Below are 19,210 nucleotides of genomic sequence, written 5' to 3' on the forward strand. Positions count from 1 at the left end.
AACCAAAACCAAATATGTTGTTATGTCCTTACACACCTTAGTAAAATGTTAAGTGATATATATACCGGTATATAAAAAAACTTGTGTAAGACTACTGTAAGTACAGTAGTGTCTGATTAGCTACTCTGCCAATGCATCTCGGTATTATTGTGTGTTGAACTGCTATTGCCATCATATACAGTAGCCTAAATACCTCATGGAAGCAGTGGGGGTCTGAAACCAACTGGATTTAATCATGCACTGTGATAATTAGGGGTGGGAATCTTTTACTAACTCACGATACGATTCGATTCTGATTTTGGGGCTACGATTCGATTCAAAATCGATTTTCGATTCAAAACGATTTGATTCATAATGATTACTGCTTCAGTCTATCGGTGTGCAAAGGATCCTCATGATCTACTCCAGCCTGCTTTGCAAGACAGAATGACTAAAGTGTCTTTTTCACATTTATTGAGTTTTAAACCTTTATCCATGCTTAGATGGATTTGTTGAAACTGTTGCATAAAAGCAACATCACATATTACTTAAGTAACAACATTAAAAGTGCCTCTTTATTTTAAAAACAATAGTGCAGTTAAACAGCTGCTTTTTAAATTCTAAGGAAATGGATTTTCCTTAGAATTTGTTTCATTGTTTTATTTTTTTTAAATCGATTTTGGGACATTTTATATCGATTCTGAATCGTATTAAATGAGAATTGCGATTCTTATGTGAATCAATTTTTTGGCACACCCCTAGTGATAATGTACTCATTCAATGTCACTTTACCTGTTCTCCACAAGGAAAAATTATATTTTTTACTCCACTACATACGTTTGACTAATTCATTACAAACTATGTAAGCATCACTCAATTATAATCTATTACAACACTCCAAGAGCATTTTGCTGATAATACTTATATTTAGGCTACTCAGGTGACATTACTAGTAATGAGATATTTCTTTGATATAGCTACATTTGGAAAGTTCTGTACACTGACACACCTGGATAACAGTGTCATGTTTTGTTTTTTTAGGTCAAATGAATTTCTCTGAGCTTTCATAGACATAGTGGTATTTTGAGCTAAATGCTACTGTATCTCCCTGCTAACTTGCGAAGGCTAATGCTTTCTAATGCTAATGACAATAAAAAACTTAGCAGGTGTAATGTTCACAAAGTTCGTCATCTTAATTTAGCACGTCATCATGCTTACATTAGCAACACACCCTCTATAAAAATATTTCAGTCCTGCCCTGTAAATACACTATCCGTGAACAGCAAGTGCTTTTTGTCCAGGTGTTATTCTGCTAGTAGCTTTTCAAGCACATGCGTCTTTCAAGGAGGTGAGCCAGGGTAAAAACTCATGTTGTCCTGACAACCATGATGTCCCAATGACCTTAAATACATCAACATTATTCTTTGGATACATCTCCCTCAGGCTCACTTGGCAGCTTTCTGGATTTCTGTCTGTCTCGTGCTTCTTTCCTCCATCTGTGTGTCTTTCTTTCTCTCTGTCTCTCACCATTCAATTGTATTATATCAACTGTTCTGAAACTTGAGGATGAGACTCGGCACTTGGCACAGCACGACCGCACAGCCGAAAAAAAAGAAGCAGAATGAGAAAAGAAATGAATAAAGGGAAGCAACAAAAGGACGAAGAAAGAAGTTTATCCCTCATACTTTTTTAACTATTGTGTTGATCAGAATGACTTTTTTTCACAGTTGTCCTAGTTTATATATGGATGCATCGAGTATGATCAGTCCTAAATCTGATTGTGACCTCACATACCCAGTAAATCTCTTGCTTCCCTTGATTTCCATCTGCACACAAACATCGATTTATTAGCCCCATGAAAATTCTTCTTGTGTGTGTGTGTTTAAAAGTATACGTGTCTGATAAAATGTGTGTCTGTGTGTGCATGTGGATTCAGAACGAAAAGCTTGATAAATCCTGGAATCTGATTTTCTCACAACATGCAGCCAAAGCAATCAGGCCCCTGGCAGAACGTTAAAATACAGCGCCTTAAGAGAGAAGAAAACAGGCAGTGGGAGCAAAGAAAATCAGTTCAGCAACCCCCCCACCCCCCACCCCCCACGCCTCTGGCAGCAAAGGGCACCTTTTTAACCTGAAAACAATTATTCTTTTACTGAGCTTCCCAAACCACAAGCTCAAACATATTCCCCCCTGGGTTCAGCTGTTCTGAGTGTGTGTTGTTTTGATTTAGCAAACACACTTACCTCTCCTCCCGTGCAAGCCTGGCCTCCTCCATTTTATCCACATAGTCGCGACTGAGAATGACACATAAACAGATTAATTTAAAGCATAATAATCATTCTCTACCCCTGTATAGTCCTCTGTAGAGCTGCCAGTGTAAATACAACATGTTTGCACATCAAGCACACAAGCAGGAGAGGCTACTAGTGTCGGCCTAACCCATAATGTTTCTTTTGACTATATGCACAAAATTAAATTAATCAATTTCAATCAGTTTTACTTCTGCATTTAATTTACATTCAAATTCTTCTAAAATATTTACTTTCACATCTTTCCTTTAGTCTACATTGATTGTTATTTACATTCTCATTATTCCCTGATTCAACTGTATTCTTCTTCTTAGTTCTATTACATCCGTTTACTATATGCACACTGTATTTTACTGCTGACACAACAGATTTGGGATATACTATTTTATTTATTTATTTATTTAGAGGACCGTGCACATTAATGGACATTGCTGTAAATGTGCCAGTGTTAGCCTAAGGTTAATTTACAATTGTAGTCCTCTGGCATGATGTTAAAAAGACCTCAGGACATTAAAAAACACAAAGACGAGAACACAAAAGTCATAATATATAAAACAAATAATAATAACAAGTGGACAGTAATACACAGAGAAAACCAATAGGTACAGTGCAATATGATAAAGTGCAAGATAGTTAATCGAGAGGCTATGGATAGTAAGTAAATGAAACAATGCAAGTCCATGATCATTGGCATAATGTATAATATGATGTATGATGTCATAAAGTGCTGCAGTGCCCAAAGCAGTTGTCACAGTAAAAGTCAAAGTTTTAATTAAATTAGATAAGTTAAATTGGGATGGATGAAACTGTCAGGGGTGGATAAATGGGATGGAGGTGCAGCAATGCAGAGTTGTGCTAAGATGGATTGAGAAACACAACAAAACCAATAGTGCAATATAATACAGTACAAGATGATTGAATGAAAGGCTATGGATAGTACTGTATGTAGGTGAAACAATGCAAATCCATGATCATTGAAGATGAATATGACGAGTGAAGTAATAAAGTGCTGCAGTGCTCACAACAGTTTTCACTGTAAAACTGGTTAAGTTTTAATTTGATTAGAGTAAATCAGAATGGGAGAGATGAGCTGTCAAAGGTGGATAAATACAGTACTGCACAGTGGCCGGTTAGCTTAGCTAGAATTATGGCAGGAAAAAAATGGCTGGCCTGGCCCTGTAGAAGGTAAAACTGCCTTCTTGCACCTCGAAAGCTCACTAACTATGATGTCTTAATGTGTTTAATGCTGTCCCTTTTTGGGGATATTTCAAACTCAAAGCAAGCAATGCCTCACCTGTGCTTGTTCCGCTCCTCTCTCTCTATTCTCTGCAGTCTCTCCTCTCTCTCCACACGGCGGCGCTCTCGCTCAGCTGCCAGAGATTCTTGGTGTTGCCTGTAGGAAGAGGACAGGAGACCCCCAAGAGCAGGCCTGAAGAGGAGGGAGAAAAGAAATACAAAAGTTTGGATCACACCACTGCACAGTCAGAATAATTCAGTAACCCTCGAGCAACAGATGGTTCTGTAAAACACTGCAGTTCAGCACAGCGATTAAAATTTTCATCAGATATCGTACCACATCACTGTTTGTTCTTTAATCTGCTGCACCAATGTGACGCAATATGACAACATAAACATATAAATCTGTTGATGAATACACACATCTGTTCTTAGTATATGCAGCCCCTCTATACATGTATGTACGTAACACATCATAAATTATGTTTGGGCGTCTGCACTCCCCATGGAGGAAATAGGAGCAGCCTATTAATTAGGGAACCAGGAGGCTGAGATCACGCTTATTACAGTACGTCATCACTATGACGGCACGACAGGGCTGCACACCGTTCACATTTGTAACACATTTACATGTAGCATGTGCGTTTTTGTTCACGCTAACACACTGATATACTTGTCAGTGCAGGAGTGTGTATTTTGGGCACGTTTTCATGAGCAGAGTCCTCTCACCTGGAGCTGGTGGGCGTACTCGGACTGCTGTAGGATGTGAAACCTCCATTCCTAAGAGAGAGAAGGGGTGTGCAGTTACCGGACACCACACCAACTGAGTGGTCTGTGAAAAACTGCTAGCGAGAAACGAATGTGATACTTTGTTACATAACGGGGAAAGTTGTTGGTGCAACACTAGAGTGACCCTAGTTAGTGACTGCTGTGGTGTTTACATAGGATTCTGGGGAAACTCCAGACAAGGTGTCTTCTCACTCACAGTCCACTGCAAAAATATGTTCACCTTAATAACTCATTTAGCCAGCATTAGCAGGCTACAACTTCCTGGTATAAACTAATATTGGTATATACCAAAGGAGTTATCAAAGCAGAAGTGTGTGTATAGGCCTACTGCCGTTGAGTTTGTTTTCAACACTGAAACCTCAATGGCTAACATCCACAACATCTTCGATAGCAAAGACTTGAGTTGGTTCAAAGTCTCCCCAAGATGTTCACCTGAGTTGATCTCCAATGACTACAAAGCCCAAAGCAAAGCATGATTCACATCATGAGCATACTAAAACCATTTACCACCCGTCGTGCTGTATCTGAAAACATCTGTATTCATCGGGTTTCTCCTCTCATTTACTCAGGTTTTTCCCTTTAATTTGTCAACTTCCTGTACATAGGTACATACTGGTCATGTGGCTATAAAGTCTTATCCAGGAAGAGACACCCTTACTATACCCTTACAGTATAAGAGGACAGTGTGTGCAGAAAGTAGGGGTGAGAAAGTGCAATGTTCTGTAAAACATAATTGTGCTGATAAGCAAGGAGAGAAAATGGAGATGTGCAATAGAAGAATTTGAAAAGGCATCTGGTGCTGTTCTTGAAGAGAGTGAAAACTCAGTGGCACTGGAAAACAAAGTGCAAAGAATTGTGACAGAGTGACGCAGTGACGGAAGTGAAATAAACAGATTGGAAAGTGAGAAGTGATAAGCGACAGTCTGAAGGTGAGAAGCTGTGCAGTCAAAGACGTGAAAAGAAGTGGTGAAAACGGAGGTGATGAATAACAAAAGTGGTGCAAAGAAATCCAAGCTGGTGCCAGGAGAAAAAGCCAGAAACAGAAGTGAAAAGTGCGAAAAAGGAAGGGAAACTTTTGGTGCTCCTCGTGGGAGATTGAATATTGCTGTCCCTCTGACCTTGGAGACGTCGTTTTTGGGGACTCCTCCGCAGGTTTGGTCGGAGCCGGGGGCAGCAGCTCCTCATCGAGGTCATAGGAGAAGAGGTGAAAGGGCGAGTGTGGCAGGTAGGGCAGGCGGTCAGGGGAGGGACGAGAGCTGCCACGTAGTGGTGGGCTGACCTCTTTAGTGGCTGGGACGGTGACAGTGGATCTCTTCCTGGCCAGAAGGCTGGCCAGAAGCGAAGGCTGAGCTGGGGGGCTGACAGGGGAGGAGACGGGAGTAGAAGGGGAGTGGAGGGTGGGTGCTGAAGGTGGGTCAGTCCGATTCCTCTGCTCGTCCTCTTTTATGTTCTCCTTCCTGGAAGTGATGGTGATGGACTGAAGTGTTGTTCTATGAACAATTGATGGAAGATGTCGAGCCGGGCTAGGAACAGGGGGATGGGTTGAGATTAATAAATGGATGAAAGAGAAGCCCTGAGAGAGGTTTAAGGGCAACACAGAACTGCACTGAGAGTCATAACCGCTATATACATACAGTAGGCCACAAGGATCAAACCAACCCAATATACAACAGAAAGCAGTTGCAAGAGAGACATTTAAAAATGTTGTGACTTCACAACAAAAGCCCCTTTTTGCAATTTTTATGTTACCACCATGTCCTAAAGTACCTGGGGGTGGTCTGATTAGACACTGTAAGAGCCCCCTCCTGCTCATCTGACTCAGACTCAGTCACTGGAGCCTCCTCTTCATCCTCCTCCTCCTCCTCCTCCTGCACCTCTACACCATCCTCACACTGCTCCTCTCTGGTGAGGCAGGGGGCAGGGGGGATGGATGAGTGGACAATGTATACAAAGTATTGAGGGAGAGATGACAAGATACATAAGAATTTTACGTAAATACTGTACAAATGACTACACTAGTGAAGAAATAAAGAGGTGGAACAAAGGAAAGAAAGATGGTGGGTTAGATGAGATTGATGTGTGGAAACAATGTTTATAGCTCCGCTGGTGCTCAAGAGACAACAAACAAGGACAGGACATATATCAGATGGAGTGATAGAGAAACAAAGGGTGGGTGAATGATTCACATTACTCACTCCATGTCTTGAGTTAGTTAAGTTTACATGCACATGAGGACAAAATATAATGACAGGGACTGGGAAGGGAACACTAAGAGGAAAGTATACCGTGGCTGAACAACTGACTTGAGACCAGAGCTGTTTTGTCAAGTGAAACCAGAGGAGTGCTGTTGCAGCGGAGTCGGCGTGCGCTGCCAGGTGGTGTTCCGCAAGACCAGAGCCATGTGTGTGACGAATGGGATGCCCAATAAAAGTTGTGTTTGTTTTTCTGTGTGTGCATGCATAATGTGAAGCAGGGTGTAGGCTCTGACATGGAACAACTTTCACCCATCACCTCATTCAAAGAACCATAAGAAAACAGATTCTCACAGTCATACACATTTTTAGATAAACAGGTGCTCTGGTATGTGTACATTTAGACGTGGAACACACACACACACACACACACACACACACACACACACACACACACACACACACACACACACACACACACAATATTAGCATTAACTGAAGCATGGTACTATAATCTGCTTTGGGTTTGTTACACACTGCCAGGGGATGAAGAGACTCATAATAGAAGTGAAATAGGAACAAGGGATGATTTACCTGAAGTAAACAGCTACAGATGGCTCAAAATCCCCCTTTTTTGTGTATCCACACACAGCACTGAAGTAAGCCTGTGCTGGTTTAATAATGTGTACGCTTGTTTTAGACTTACAAGCAAACCCTGGCCTGAAGGCTTGCGCAGCTGTTTTATTTCTTTTAGTGGAGCGCAAGTCTGTACCAGTTTTTCAGTGAAGTACGGGAAAACCATCACAAAGTGCTTCATGTCACATGAGACACATTAATATTTGTTACAGCAGGTAGGTGAGGAGCAGCAGTAGTTAAAACTTCACAGAAGGTCACACAGGTCAACAGGTGACCATTTTTAGTGCGACCTTTGGACTTACATGGATGGAAGAAAACCTGAAAGTGCCCTGGAGCAGAATGTGGTAGTATAAGGCAGTCAGAGCTAAACACATGTGTAATGGTAAAGAGATGAATATTTCACACCAGCCTTTAAAACCACCCCCTCTGTCCCTTCTATCATGACACCTTTTTTAAATATATGTATAAATCTGTCATTCCTCCATCATCTCCGCCTCTCACCTCTCACTCATGTCCTCGGCTCTCTGTCCGCTGAAAGGCTGGAAGCCGGCTCTCTGTGGGGATGCGGGGCTGCAGGGGGAGGCATGACCAGATCGACCGAGAGAGGCCCTGCGGCTCCGCCTCCTTTCCAGGCCACGCTTTTTGTCTCCGCCCCCGAGGCTTGCTCGTCGCCGGTCCCGCCGTCCCATCGGTGGAGGCTGGCTGTCATCATCACCATCTTCATGCCGTAGGGTCATCTGGAGTAAAAAGGTGGTTGGGTGTCAAGTTGGAGAGGTGGCGGGGCGGTGTTTAACTCACTTGGTACAGTAGAGCTGTCGCCCCGGTTCGAATCCCGCATCGGGTAGCCCTTTCCTGCATGTCAATCCCCCTCTCTGCCACCCCATTTCCTGTCTCTCTCTCCACTGTGCTATCAATTAAAGGCATTAAAAGCCCCAAAATATATATATATATATACTTAAAAAAAAAGTTGGAGAGGTGGCAGGTGCTTCCCTCAGAGAGTTTTAGTGTTAAGCAACTGTACTATAAATAGGCTACTGTACACGATCAGATCACATCAGATTCGTTGGCGGAGAACAGCTGAAATCTGATCTTTAAGGCAATAGTCTATGTTTGTGCAAGTGTCAAACCTCATAGATGTTAAGTTGCTCAACCAAGTCCAGATCAGTGCCTTTCCGCCCCAGGTGTCTTTGGGACACAGTCTCCATGCCCTGTTCCTCCAAACCATCCAGCATGTCATAGAATGAATCCTGGTCTGGCAGTGCTGAAAGTGTCTGCAAAAAGACAGAAGATCAAGGTGTAACTGAGGCTTAAAAGTTGTGAGATGTGCCATAAACGGCTGGAAGAATTTACTAACATCATAAATTACTAAAAAAATAAGTATAAGGAAATCAAAAGTTACATCAGATGTTTAGTTCCTGTATCTAATGCTTTAAAAAATAATATTCAGTATGTGAAACTATAGACATAGATACTGTACCTTGTTGATGAGGGTCATGGCATAGACCAGCAGCTCTGTGTCCACTCCATCCTTCTCGTGTAAGATCTCCATGGCATTGGACCATGGCTTGGAGCCTGGAGATCAGTCCATATCCACGAGTCAGTTCATCATTGAAAACAAAAGTTGTGTTGTGTTTCTACTCAACCAAACGCCCTTTTCTCTGTGACCGTAGCATTCAACCAAGACATTACATTGACAATGAATGTCAATAAGTCCCCCATCAGTTTGTGGTGTGTGAAATCTTCTGTACCTGTCTTGGTGTCCACAGAGGTGATGGCTTCTATCAGCAGCGGGGCGTTGGACTCAGAGTACTCCACAAACACCAGCAACAGCTTCAGAGTTGTTTTCACAACCAGACGGAACTAGGAGGAAACAAAGAAATGTACACAAGTAATTGATATGATTGGGTCCTCTGGCATAATTCTGAAAATCTTTAATTGGTGTATTATTGCTGCATGTGCATCATATTGTACAACAAATATGGCCTGCGAGACACCTACTTTGGTAGGTGGCTCTGTGGAAAAATGTTATTACCAATATGCAAGATATAGTCAAGAAACCTTACAGGTGGGCAGTTCATATCAAAATGAAGACTGGGTTACAATATGGTTGTGGTTCTCTCCACAAGCATTGAGTGTTCATGTAACTAGAGATGAACAGAATGAAAGCAATGACAGCAATGGCAAATATCCGACAAACAATGGATGGGTGGCTCGTACAGCGTGGTGGTAATGAACATGGGGGTGATTTAATATTCATGTACGTATAATCATACCTTTGAGCCAACAAGAGTGTACAGCCACTGGATTGTTTCAGCGTGACCAATGACGCCGTTCATCCCGTCTACATACAGCATAATCTGCCCCAGAGCTGAGAGAGAGGGAGGAAAGAGAGAAACAAAAACTTAGAGAGCCAGAACAAATATAGAAAGATGATTCAACACTTTCTCCAAACAAACCAACTGTGTGCAGCTATATGGTTCCTTCTACAACAGCTATAAATAACAGGAGTCATCAGGGAGAAGGGTTTTGCTTTATAAACTTTAGGTCTTTATGACAGACAAATCATATAATAGAGCATAACATTTAAATGATTTATAAAAATTACTCTCTTCAAGCTTCAGTGGTGATGGTACTGTATTTTCCGGTTGCAGAATAACTTATGTTATTGGTTTTATATCTGAGAACAGTGTTTCTCAACCAGGGGCACTGGGACCCCTAGTGTAATTGCAGGTACTTAAGTGGTGGTACTTAATCATTTTATTGAGTTACCTTTACAGACATTTATCGTTTTACTAAAATAGTGACTGGAGTTATCATTATTGCCTAAACTGCAGAAGCTAAGGTTTTTCCCAATCCGGCATATCTTGGGAAATTAGTCATATTTTGATGGTTTTAATTCACTCTCATCTTTACTGCATTGTTGAGTTTGCTGTAATAGAATAGAATAGAAAGCCTTTATTAATGACAATAAAGGCTTTCTATTCTATTTTATTACAGCAAACTCACTCCCCCCTTTTCAACTTGGCAAAGATGGAGAAATGGCTCAAATTGATTTTGGGTCCTGATTAAAAAAAGAGGTGTGTCTCACACACGCCTGGCACTATGGTCTTAGACTGATTTTGAGCCAATAGGTTACATGAACTGGAAGCTATTGAGAAAACAATGCTATTTTTTCCCATTATTGATATAAAATAGAGGGAGCACTAAAATACCATACAAAGTGGTGTGTCTGATTCATCATCAAAGAGAAATATTTCTAGAATATAGGCTATTATAAATAACACTGGTTGGATGATATTTCAATGGAACTTGTTGATGGTCCCTAAATGAGATCGTGGTAGTTGACAGCGAGGTGTCAACAGACCGTGAACGAACAGCCAAACACCGGTTGAAACCATAGACTGTAAAAGGTTGAAACAGAAGAAGTTGTCGCCGCTAGATCTAATTTCACCGCGGATGGTGAATCAGCTGCACCACAGTGCCTGTGCGCCATCCCGCGACGTTAACTACACAACAACACTCCCTGACCGAAATGAGAACGATCCATGGATTTGGTACACGCCACCTCCCCTGAATTATTCCCCTCCACTCGCAGGAGGGAGGCGCGCCTTCCACGAAAGTGAAAGTGAAAGTTAAGATTTTGTAAAGAGACGGCTCTCGCATATCGCCAACAAGATCTATATCTCAATATCGATTCAAAACTCCTCCTCAACCATGCATTTGGACTCAAATTTGCGAATTGAAGTTTTATCTACACTTCTCGGACAAAACCTTCGACCCTATGACAAGAAGAGATACAGGAGAACAGCTGACATTTTGTCTGTTGACGACTTTCACCTCAACACCATCACTGGGAAAAGGAAGGGTTGTGCGAAGGAACGTTTCATTGACGAGGAAGATTTTTTTGACCCACAGTTTGACTGTGACTTCAGTGACTTCTCTGACTCTGGTGAGTGCAAGAGAGGTGATGAGCTTTATGAGCGACCAAAAGGCTGGTACCGCATGGCCTTAAAGGTCAGAGGTAAATATCCAGATGGAGACGCCTGGCTGGGCACCAATGGATGGAGGAGTCGGTCTGTACCTGGAGAATGGCCTGTTTCTTATCATGGAACAAGCTTAGCTGGAGTCAAAGGCATCATCTGGAGTCACTACAAAGCAGGAGACAGAACTCTGTATGGAAGAGGAATCTACTCTACCCCAGATATACACATTGCTGAGGAGGAGGACTATGCCAAGACCTTCACATCGAAGACAACAGGGAAAAGTTACAAAGTGATTCTGCAGAATCGCATCAATCCTGAAAGGAGAGAGATTTGCCAAAGATCAGACCATTGGCTGGTTCGTGTTCATAAACAAGCATCTGCCAAGGAAGAGAAGCAGACAGTGGAGAGCTCCATTCGACCTTATGGCATCCTGATTAAGGAAATAAGTGTTGATGATGACAGTGGTGATGATACTGGCCATGAGGATTATACCACTGATTATACCACTGATGAGGACAGAAGTGATGATGGCACCGTTGTGGACGGAGGTGAGGACGACCAGTTAGATGATGACAGTGCTGATGATGAGGACAGAGATTCTGAGGATGAAGACAGAAGTGATGATGGCACCGTTGTGGACGGAGGTGAGGACGACCAGTTTGATGATGACAGAGATTATGAGGATTCTGGGGATGAAGACAGAAGTGATGATGGTAGTGCTGAACATGACAGCCGTGATGAGGATACGGTTGACGACGACAACGACAGAGGTGAGGATGATCGATCTGATGGTGGCAGCGTTGATGTTGACACCGGTGATGATTATTCTAGTGACAACTACAATGGTGATGATTATAACGCTGATGAGAGAGATGATGATGATGACGACGACGACTATGGTGATGATGATACCGGTGACAATGGCAGATATGATGATGACAGTGGTGACAATGGTAATCCTTATTATCATGACAGCAGTGATTATGATTGAGGTGATGATGATGATGATGATGATGATGACAGCAGTCATTCAGGTATGTTGGGATATGTTTGCTGTTATTACAGTACATGTCATTTAAGCCTCTCCTAATTGCTAAGTGAATATTTTATAGGTTTATGAGGGTTATGATAAGAAATGATTGACTTAACATAAAAAAAAACATTTTTAAGGGCCCGGAGATGCTTTTGAGAAAATTTACTTATGAATACTAGAACTGTACATTTACACAAAGGCTTTTGTTAGAGTTATATCAATTAGACCGGACCTAAAGAGAAAAGTTATAAAAATGTTCATTCATTACTTGTTTGTTACTCTATAGGAGTTGTAAATTCTCAGTGTTTTACTGGTGCTGGCATGTTAGGGGATTTCCTGTTGGAACTCTTCACCAACTTAAACGTGGACAGAGAGGTTTTCCAGTGTAACATTTGGGCTGCATGTAAATACGAAACTTTATGTTTACTTACTTGTTATCTTGTGTTTTAAATTGTTGGTTTTTTTTGTTAAGAACTTGTGTTAAATGTCAGCAGTTACCAGCTGCAGCAGCACTGACTTTTCAACAGATGAATGCATCAGCAGCAGCCATTGGTTCTTACACTTGACAAACATGCTTGTTAAACTTTCATACTGTATAAATAAAGAACAGTAAATGCAGTTCACTACAGTGTGTTTTTACTGGTGTGGGGGGTGGCAACTTTCAGTAAGAGGTTTTGCTCAGGGATGACGGATTCTCTGTTCTGTCCTCTGCTCAGAGCTGCCTCAGTAAGATTTATCACATGGCTGTAAATAGCTCACGATTAGACAATTAACAGAAAAAAAACACCTCTGTGATTATCTGTGACACATGTTTGAAGTAGAGAAATTATAGAAAAGACAGATGATGAGGAATGTGTGCATGTGTATATTTAAAGCAGATATCAGCTTCACGGCCGTTTCGGCTAATGCTGCGTTCAAGGCAGGCTTTTGAAACCGTAAGTTACAGCTTCAAGTCACAACTACGACTTGGTAGCGTTCCAGGTAACCCGTAGCTCGTGTTTTTACCATCCTGTTGTCTGTGAAAGTTCCCTATAACGGCCACTCGTAACTTCCGACCCGTGAACTCGTACCAGATCGAACTGGTATGACTTCACAGGAAGGAAAAACACAAAGTACGAGTTTCTTTGAACGCACCATGAGTTAGCAGCCCCCGCCCTTGTCAGGCATCAATTGGTCCTCGTGCTACGTCACCACATTCACGCGCATCCCTTGGCTGCACACACAGCCCTTCATGCCGTTCTCTCTCCTCATTGGATAACACTTGTATCCCACAAGGAAATTTTTCTCCTCGGGTTACAGCAGAGCAGAGTGACGGAGAGACTCGTGTTTAGGCTGAAATACTTCATGTAAGTGATTGCTGACGGAAAATAGGACTATTTAGGACTTATATTAACAAAAACATTCCACTGATATCTGCTTTAATGTAAAAAAAGGAAGAAAAAAGAAAGAAAGCAAGGACTTCTCTGGGGAAGTGTATTTACTTCTGGTGGAAATTATGGAAAACATGTGTGTAGCTCCAGGTGGAGAAGTGAGTGACATGTTAGAACTAAACACTATATGAAAGCATGACATCAGCTTAGAGAAGCCTACACTGATGTGGACTCTTTTCATTTCATTCATTCATCTCTATTATGTTTTTTATTATAATTTCTTCTTTATTACAGTGTTTCACCATCTTTTGCTCTATACCAAGTGAACTATGAAATGCAGTGCACTTTACAAAGGTCTGACCTCAGTGACTGACCTTAACTGCTGCTGGATCTACATCAGGGGTCCTTTTACAGAATCTTAAACTACTCATCTGCACTATCTTTTTGTACAATTTAGAGCATCTGCAAGTTAGGAAATGAATGTATTATTTTTTATTTGCATTGATGACTCTGATTATGGTGAATCAGAAAAACCAAGAGTGAGAGGCTGTACCTCTTAATATGTAGTTCTGGTAGTTCTGGTCAGCTTCTGCTCCCACCTTGATGAGACATGTCAGCCCCTCGGCCATCACAAACTCATGGACCAGATCTTTGTCATCCTGAAGCACAGAATAATTCAGTAAAAATGAAATATTAACACGTATTGGATCATAATGACTTCTTATTACCTCTTACCTGCCCTTCCCACATGGTGGCAGTAATGTGCAGAAATTCAGAACTTCACCCACTCAATGACAACAACCATTGCTCTCTTCTGACATGAACAAATCTAAAATGATGATGCAAATATTTTAAGGAACATCCCAGGTGCACTGTCAAAGCTCCAAGTTCAGACATCTTATTTGTGGCTTTCCTTTCTTTTCATGTTTCATTGGTACAGTAGCTGTTACGTCTTTTGGAGAAGAAGGGTAGTAGTAGGTGGAAGCTGTCAAAAGTCACTGCGTTTGCTCTCAGGCAAAGACAGGGCTTTTGGGGGCACTTTGACGCTGCTGTAGTAAAAATGACTCTCACATTACTTTTTTACTTCCTGAAATGTGTGTTATTATTATATCTGAGTTGTATGTCTATGTGCTCCTAAAAAAGGCCCTCTCATCTTACTGCAAAAATCTGATTCACACAAAAAAATGCAAAGACTCCCATTCACATACACACACATATACATACATAACAAATATACAGTATGTGTCATCACACAGATATACACAGAGAAAAATGCCACGTTGATGGCGTTCCCCGTCTGTCATCATGGAAGCGCACAGTAGCCACAATAACCAACTCTAGCCTGCAACAACAAACTGACTGTAATTGCATATGACATGTGTGTGTGTGTGTGTGTGTGTGTGTGTGTGTGTGTGTGTGTGTGTGTGTGTGTGTGTGTGTGTGTGTGTGTGTGTGTGTGTGTGTGTGTGTGTGAGTGTGTGTGTGTGTTACCTGAAAAATTTGCTTCAGAGAGAACAGAGCCCTTCTTAAGTCACGCCCATTGGAGTTATACAGTCTTTCTGTAGAGACAGAGAATGACATAGAAATGATTATGTTTCTACAATTTACCAAAATGGCAACAAGACATAGTAACACATATGAAAAGTGACAGAATGCACCTGGTGTTAGAAAACCTTTTGGGCATGTGGATATTTTGTCCAATTGACTGAGATGCATTGGGAGTGATACAAGTCATTAGAACCACTCATACCACTCAGCTTTGATCACCTGAGGCAGGCACTTCATCACACACTTTCACTGCGTCCTCACTTGTACAGCAACACGTGCATGGTCTCTCTCACATGCACAAATACACACACATTGCAGCAGTGATTAGAGTTGTATTGGAATGTTAATGAGCTGTTGGCCGGACCTCAGCAATGAGGTATTCAGGTCACGACACGGAAAACACTCAAACCAACAGCTCTTATACCGTCACACTGATATTTAGCGTAATAATTTCTGTCCTTGAACACAAAGATAATATTAATCTATTCCTACAGTGTCTTGAAAAGTGTATTTTTTTTACCATTTGGTGCAGCATTGTCTTCTGCACTGTAAGAGATGATCCCTTTTTATGTGGCTATGGCATTAAATCATATTCTGTGACCTCCTATATTTATACTGTAATTTCCTCTTTCATTTATCTCTTAAGGTGTATTTAAATTATACCTATAATACCTTTATAAATCTAGTAAACCGAATATTGAGTGGTTGAAAAATTCAGTTATATTTTACCTTCCAGTGTCCTTTTCATTTTGTCTACTTCCTGTACAAACAAATATTTTATCTGCAGATTATACAGTCCTGTAATGATCAAACAACAGAAATAATTTTCCTAAGTGCTGTATGCATTAAGCTCAAAGTCAGTTTCATTGGGTGCCCATATTGTCCATTTGTGTGTGTGTCAGCTGTGTGTCAGCAGGGGGTTTGGGAACCTGTGTGTTTAAATCCCCAGTTTGCATGTTAATGATAAATCCTTCAGTTCATCAGGAGGGAGGCAGCTGGTTAAAAGAGTAAAGAAGTAAGGGTGGGACAGGACAGCAAACACACCCCCTGATGTGTGTCCAGACATGGGCTAGCCTGGCTACACAGCCGGCCAGTCGATCCAGCTGTCTTGAGTAACTGTCACTAAGCAAGGCGAAGCAAGGCTAACCCAGGGTCGAAATCATTACCATACATCAGTGATAGTGCACAGTGAGATAATGATCAACATCATCAAAAAAACCCAAATCAGCCAAGTCATTATTGCAGAGTAGAGGAGAGGATAGGAGAGGACAGTCCTTAACAGTCCTTATGGGTAAACAGATGGAACATTGGAGAACGTTGGAAATTACTTTAAAGTAATACAGTTAAAGCAGAAGTGAGTGGTCCGGTCGTTTTCGCTAATGCTGCGTTCCAGGCAGACTTTTGAAATCGTAAATTACAGCTTCAAGTCACAACTTACGACTTTGTAGCGTTTCAGGCAACCCACTCGTGTTTTTCCGACCTGTTTTACCGGTGAAAGTCACTATAACGGCCACTCGTAACTTCCGACCGGTGAACTCGTACCAGATCGAACTGGTACCACTTCACGGTCGGAAAAATACGAGTTTAGTAACAGTCCTCGTCGCTACGTCACCACATTCACAGCGTTCCTTGGCTGCACACACAGCCCTGCATGCCGTTCTCTCTCCTCATTGGATAAAAACTGTAGGATACGATAAATGTTTTCTCTTCGGCTCAGAGCAGAGCAGAGTGACTGACAGACCCGTGTTTCAGTCCAAACACTCTATGTAAGTGATTGCTGTCGGAAGATATAACTATTTAAGACTTATATTAACACAAATATATCACTCACTTCTGCTTTAATTGGAAATGTTATTTTACAGTAAGAGATTTGCAACCAAATGTATATTTATTGTCACACTACTCTAAAAGCATGACATTATTTCCTTTTGTTGTGAAAGTGACCATTTGGGCATAATCACTTCCTGGGAATAGATCAGGGCCTGCTCATTTCACTCTGTTCATCTGAGATCAGCCTTCAACAAAATGCAAAATGTCAATTTCATTAATCACCCATCTCAATGGATGACCATATACAGTAGTATGTATATGTAGTACATATACCTACATACATACGGTACATATATAAAATTGTGGAGTCTTTTATGTTAGGTCTCAAATGCTAATATTTCTGTGCTGGTTGTGATGTATTCTGTTTGATGATCGTCTGTGTTGGAATATTTTGTGTTAAGGAGAAGTGTAAGGTGCTTTTATTGTGAAGGTCCTGGAAAGGATGTTTAGGGATTTAGCTGGGCGCTACAGCTATTGAAGTTGTTGTTGTTGTTGGGGATGGCCGCCATCATTAAAGTTGTTGCTGGCTAACCACACAAAGTTGTCGTCTTTTCATGTAACACACTCTTCTCTTCAAATAGCGAGTTTGGATTTCCTTGCTTTGATTTGATTTCCTTGTCTTTGCCCCTCTAGGTCTCCCTGGAAATCAAGTGGCCTCTTCATGGGGCATGGAGCACTCCGGCAGGCCCTTGAGTGTCAATGGTTTCATTCAGGCGATCCGGCCATGAGTGGCTCTGTCAGGGTAACCTTTACCAAATCATCTGCTGTGCATCAGGAGCATGTCAGCAGCAGTGATAAGCATTAAACTTGGCTTGATTCTTTATGGTGCACCAATGGTTTAGTCCAAGAAGGCTCTCATTCTTGAAGCTACTCCTCCTGTTTAAACAAGTGAAATATTTTAATACTGAATTCTGGTCAATGTGGTACCTCCCAAGGTCAGTGCACCGCCCAAGCCAATCACATTATACAGGCCCGACACTGTATGTAAGTGTAATCATCACAAATCCCTGTGAATCCCATGGTTCAACTCAGAATGAAAGTGTTTAAAACTTCCAAGGTGTTCCTGTAAGTTGCACCTTTTACACAACCTGTTTAAGGTGGATATGTTGTGCCTTTATTTCACTTCATTGCCCTGTATAAAAGGAGCTTTGTTGTTACCTTAAGCCAGTGGCAGGTGTAGCCACCATGATACAATACCTGTGTGAAAGGGAGGAAGCTGGCATGGGGACACAGATGATGACACTTAGATTTGATTCCGTGTAAACAATCAAAGGTTGTATAATGAGGGGTCTTCTTAACAGCAATATAAAGGGATCTCTGTTAAACAGCTCACTGTCGTACTCAGAGCAATGAGCAATTGGCAGGCTCTGTATGTAACATTAGTATGATATTTACACAGAAAATTACTTTTTCTATATATTTAGTTGATCTATTTGTGCTTAAACAGCAAGAGAATCCCTTGCTAGTTTTTTTTTTCATACTTACATTCAGTATTAAATTCCTGGGATGTTTTTGAAGTGCACAGTTGAACCAACAACCTCACAGACATGCCAAAATTAACATTATCATGGCAATATCCTCTGATCACCTTATCGTTGCTAATAAAGTCTTGTCAAAATAAGTACCCTTCTGCTCCAGAGTAAACAGAGTTTGACATGCTAAATAATCAATCGGGCATTTTCCCATCGGCACAAAGGTCTACAGCTGTCCTAACACTGCATGTCTAGAATTACGGTGCGTTCAAGCTGGAAATAATTCAAACAAGTCCCTCTCTCCTTCAACCTCTGGACCAAACAGCTTGGCCTAGCAAATCTGCCTTAGTGCCTGCATCTCTCAGGAGAGAAACTGAAATCACAGCAAAACACAAAATAGGAAGATAATGCATCTTAATTAGATGTCAGCCACTGCTCCACAGAGAATAAGTGAAGAGGAAGAAGAGAAAAAGATCAAAGGATGGTTTTTGAAGCAAGGTTTTGTCTGTCCACGTGTCTTTTGCTGGTCATTCTCCTTTTTTTCCTGGCACTAGGTTTTATTATTGTCACAAGAAAAGCTCAAACTCTCACTGGGATGTGTCATTGTGGCTTATGTGTGTCTGTGTGCTTGCATTACAGTGTGTATGTGTGTGTGTGCATGCATGCATGCATGTGTGTGACCGTGTGCATGCACCCATGTGTAACCCAGAGCCTGTGTTTGCTGAGTGCAGACAGACAGATGAAGGAAAGGCACTTTTCATTTATAGGTTCGCTTGGAGTTTTACTGTTTTGTTTTGGAGGACTCACAGTTCTTGTCCACACTGTTTCACCAT

General features: G+C 41.5%; 1 protein-coding gene across 2 annotated transcripts in view; it reads right to left on the reverse strand.

The window, feature by feature from the left end:
• Positions 1 to 19,210, reverse strand: part of fhod3a (formin homology 2 domain containing 3a) — a 56,495-nt gene that overhangs the window by 14,944 nt on the left and 22,341 nt on the right. The window contains exons 4-13 of one of the 2 annotated variants that reach the window (XM_083982226.1): positions 15,019 to 15,086; positions 14,081 to 14,186; positions 9,415 to 9,509; positions 8,890 to 9,001; positions 8,619 to 8,713; positions 8,269 to 8,412; positions 7,643 to 7,878; positions 4,254 to 4,304; positions 3,583 to 3,717; positions 2,223 to 2,273 (exon numbers count right to left, since the gene is read on the reverse strand). In XM_083982226.1, coding sequence (XP_083838352.1) covers positions 2,223 to 2,273; positions 3,583 to 3,717; positions 4,254 to 4,304; positions 7,643 to 7,878; positions 8,269 to 8,412; positions 8,619 to 8,713; positions 8,890 to 9,001; positions 9,415 to 9,509; positions 14,081 to 14,186; positions 15,019 to 15,086 — 1,093 coding nt within the window. The remainder of the gene's footprint in view (positions 1 to 2,222; positions 2,274 to 3,582; positions 3,718 to 4,253; positions 4,305 to 7,642; positions 7,879 to 8,268; positions 8,413 to 8,618; positions 8,714 to 8,889; positions 9,002 to 9,414; positions 9,510 to 14,080; positions 14,187 to 15,018; positions 15,087 to 19,210) is intronic. The other variant, XM_083982227.1, reaches the window with a different exon arrangement.

The sequence above is a fragment of the Trachurus trachurus genome (assembly GCF_905171665.1).
Source record: "Trachurus trachurus genome assembly, chromosome: 11".
In the NCBI taxonomy this organism is placed as follows: domain Eukaryota; kingdom Metazoa; phylum Chordata; class Actinopteri; order Carangiformes; family Carangidae; genus Trachurus; species Trachurus trachurus.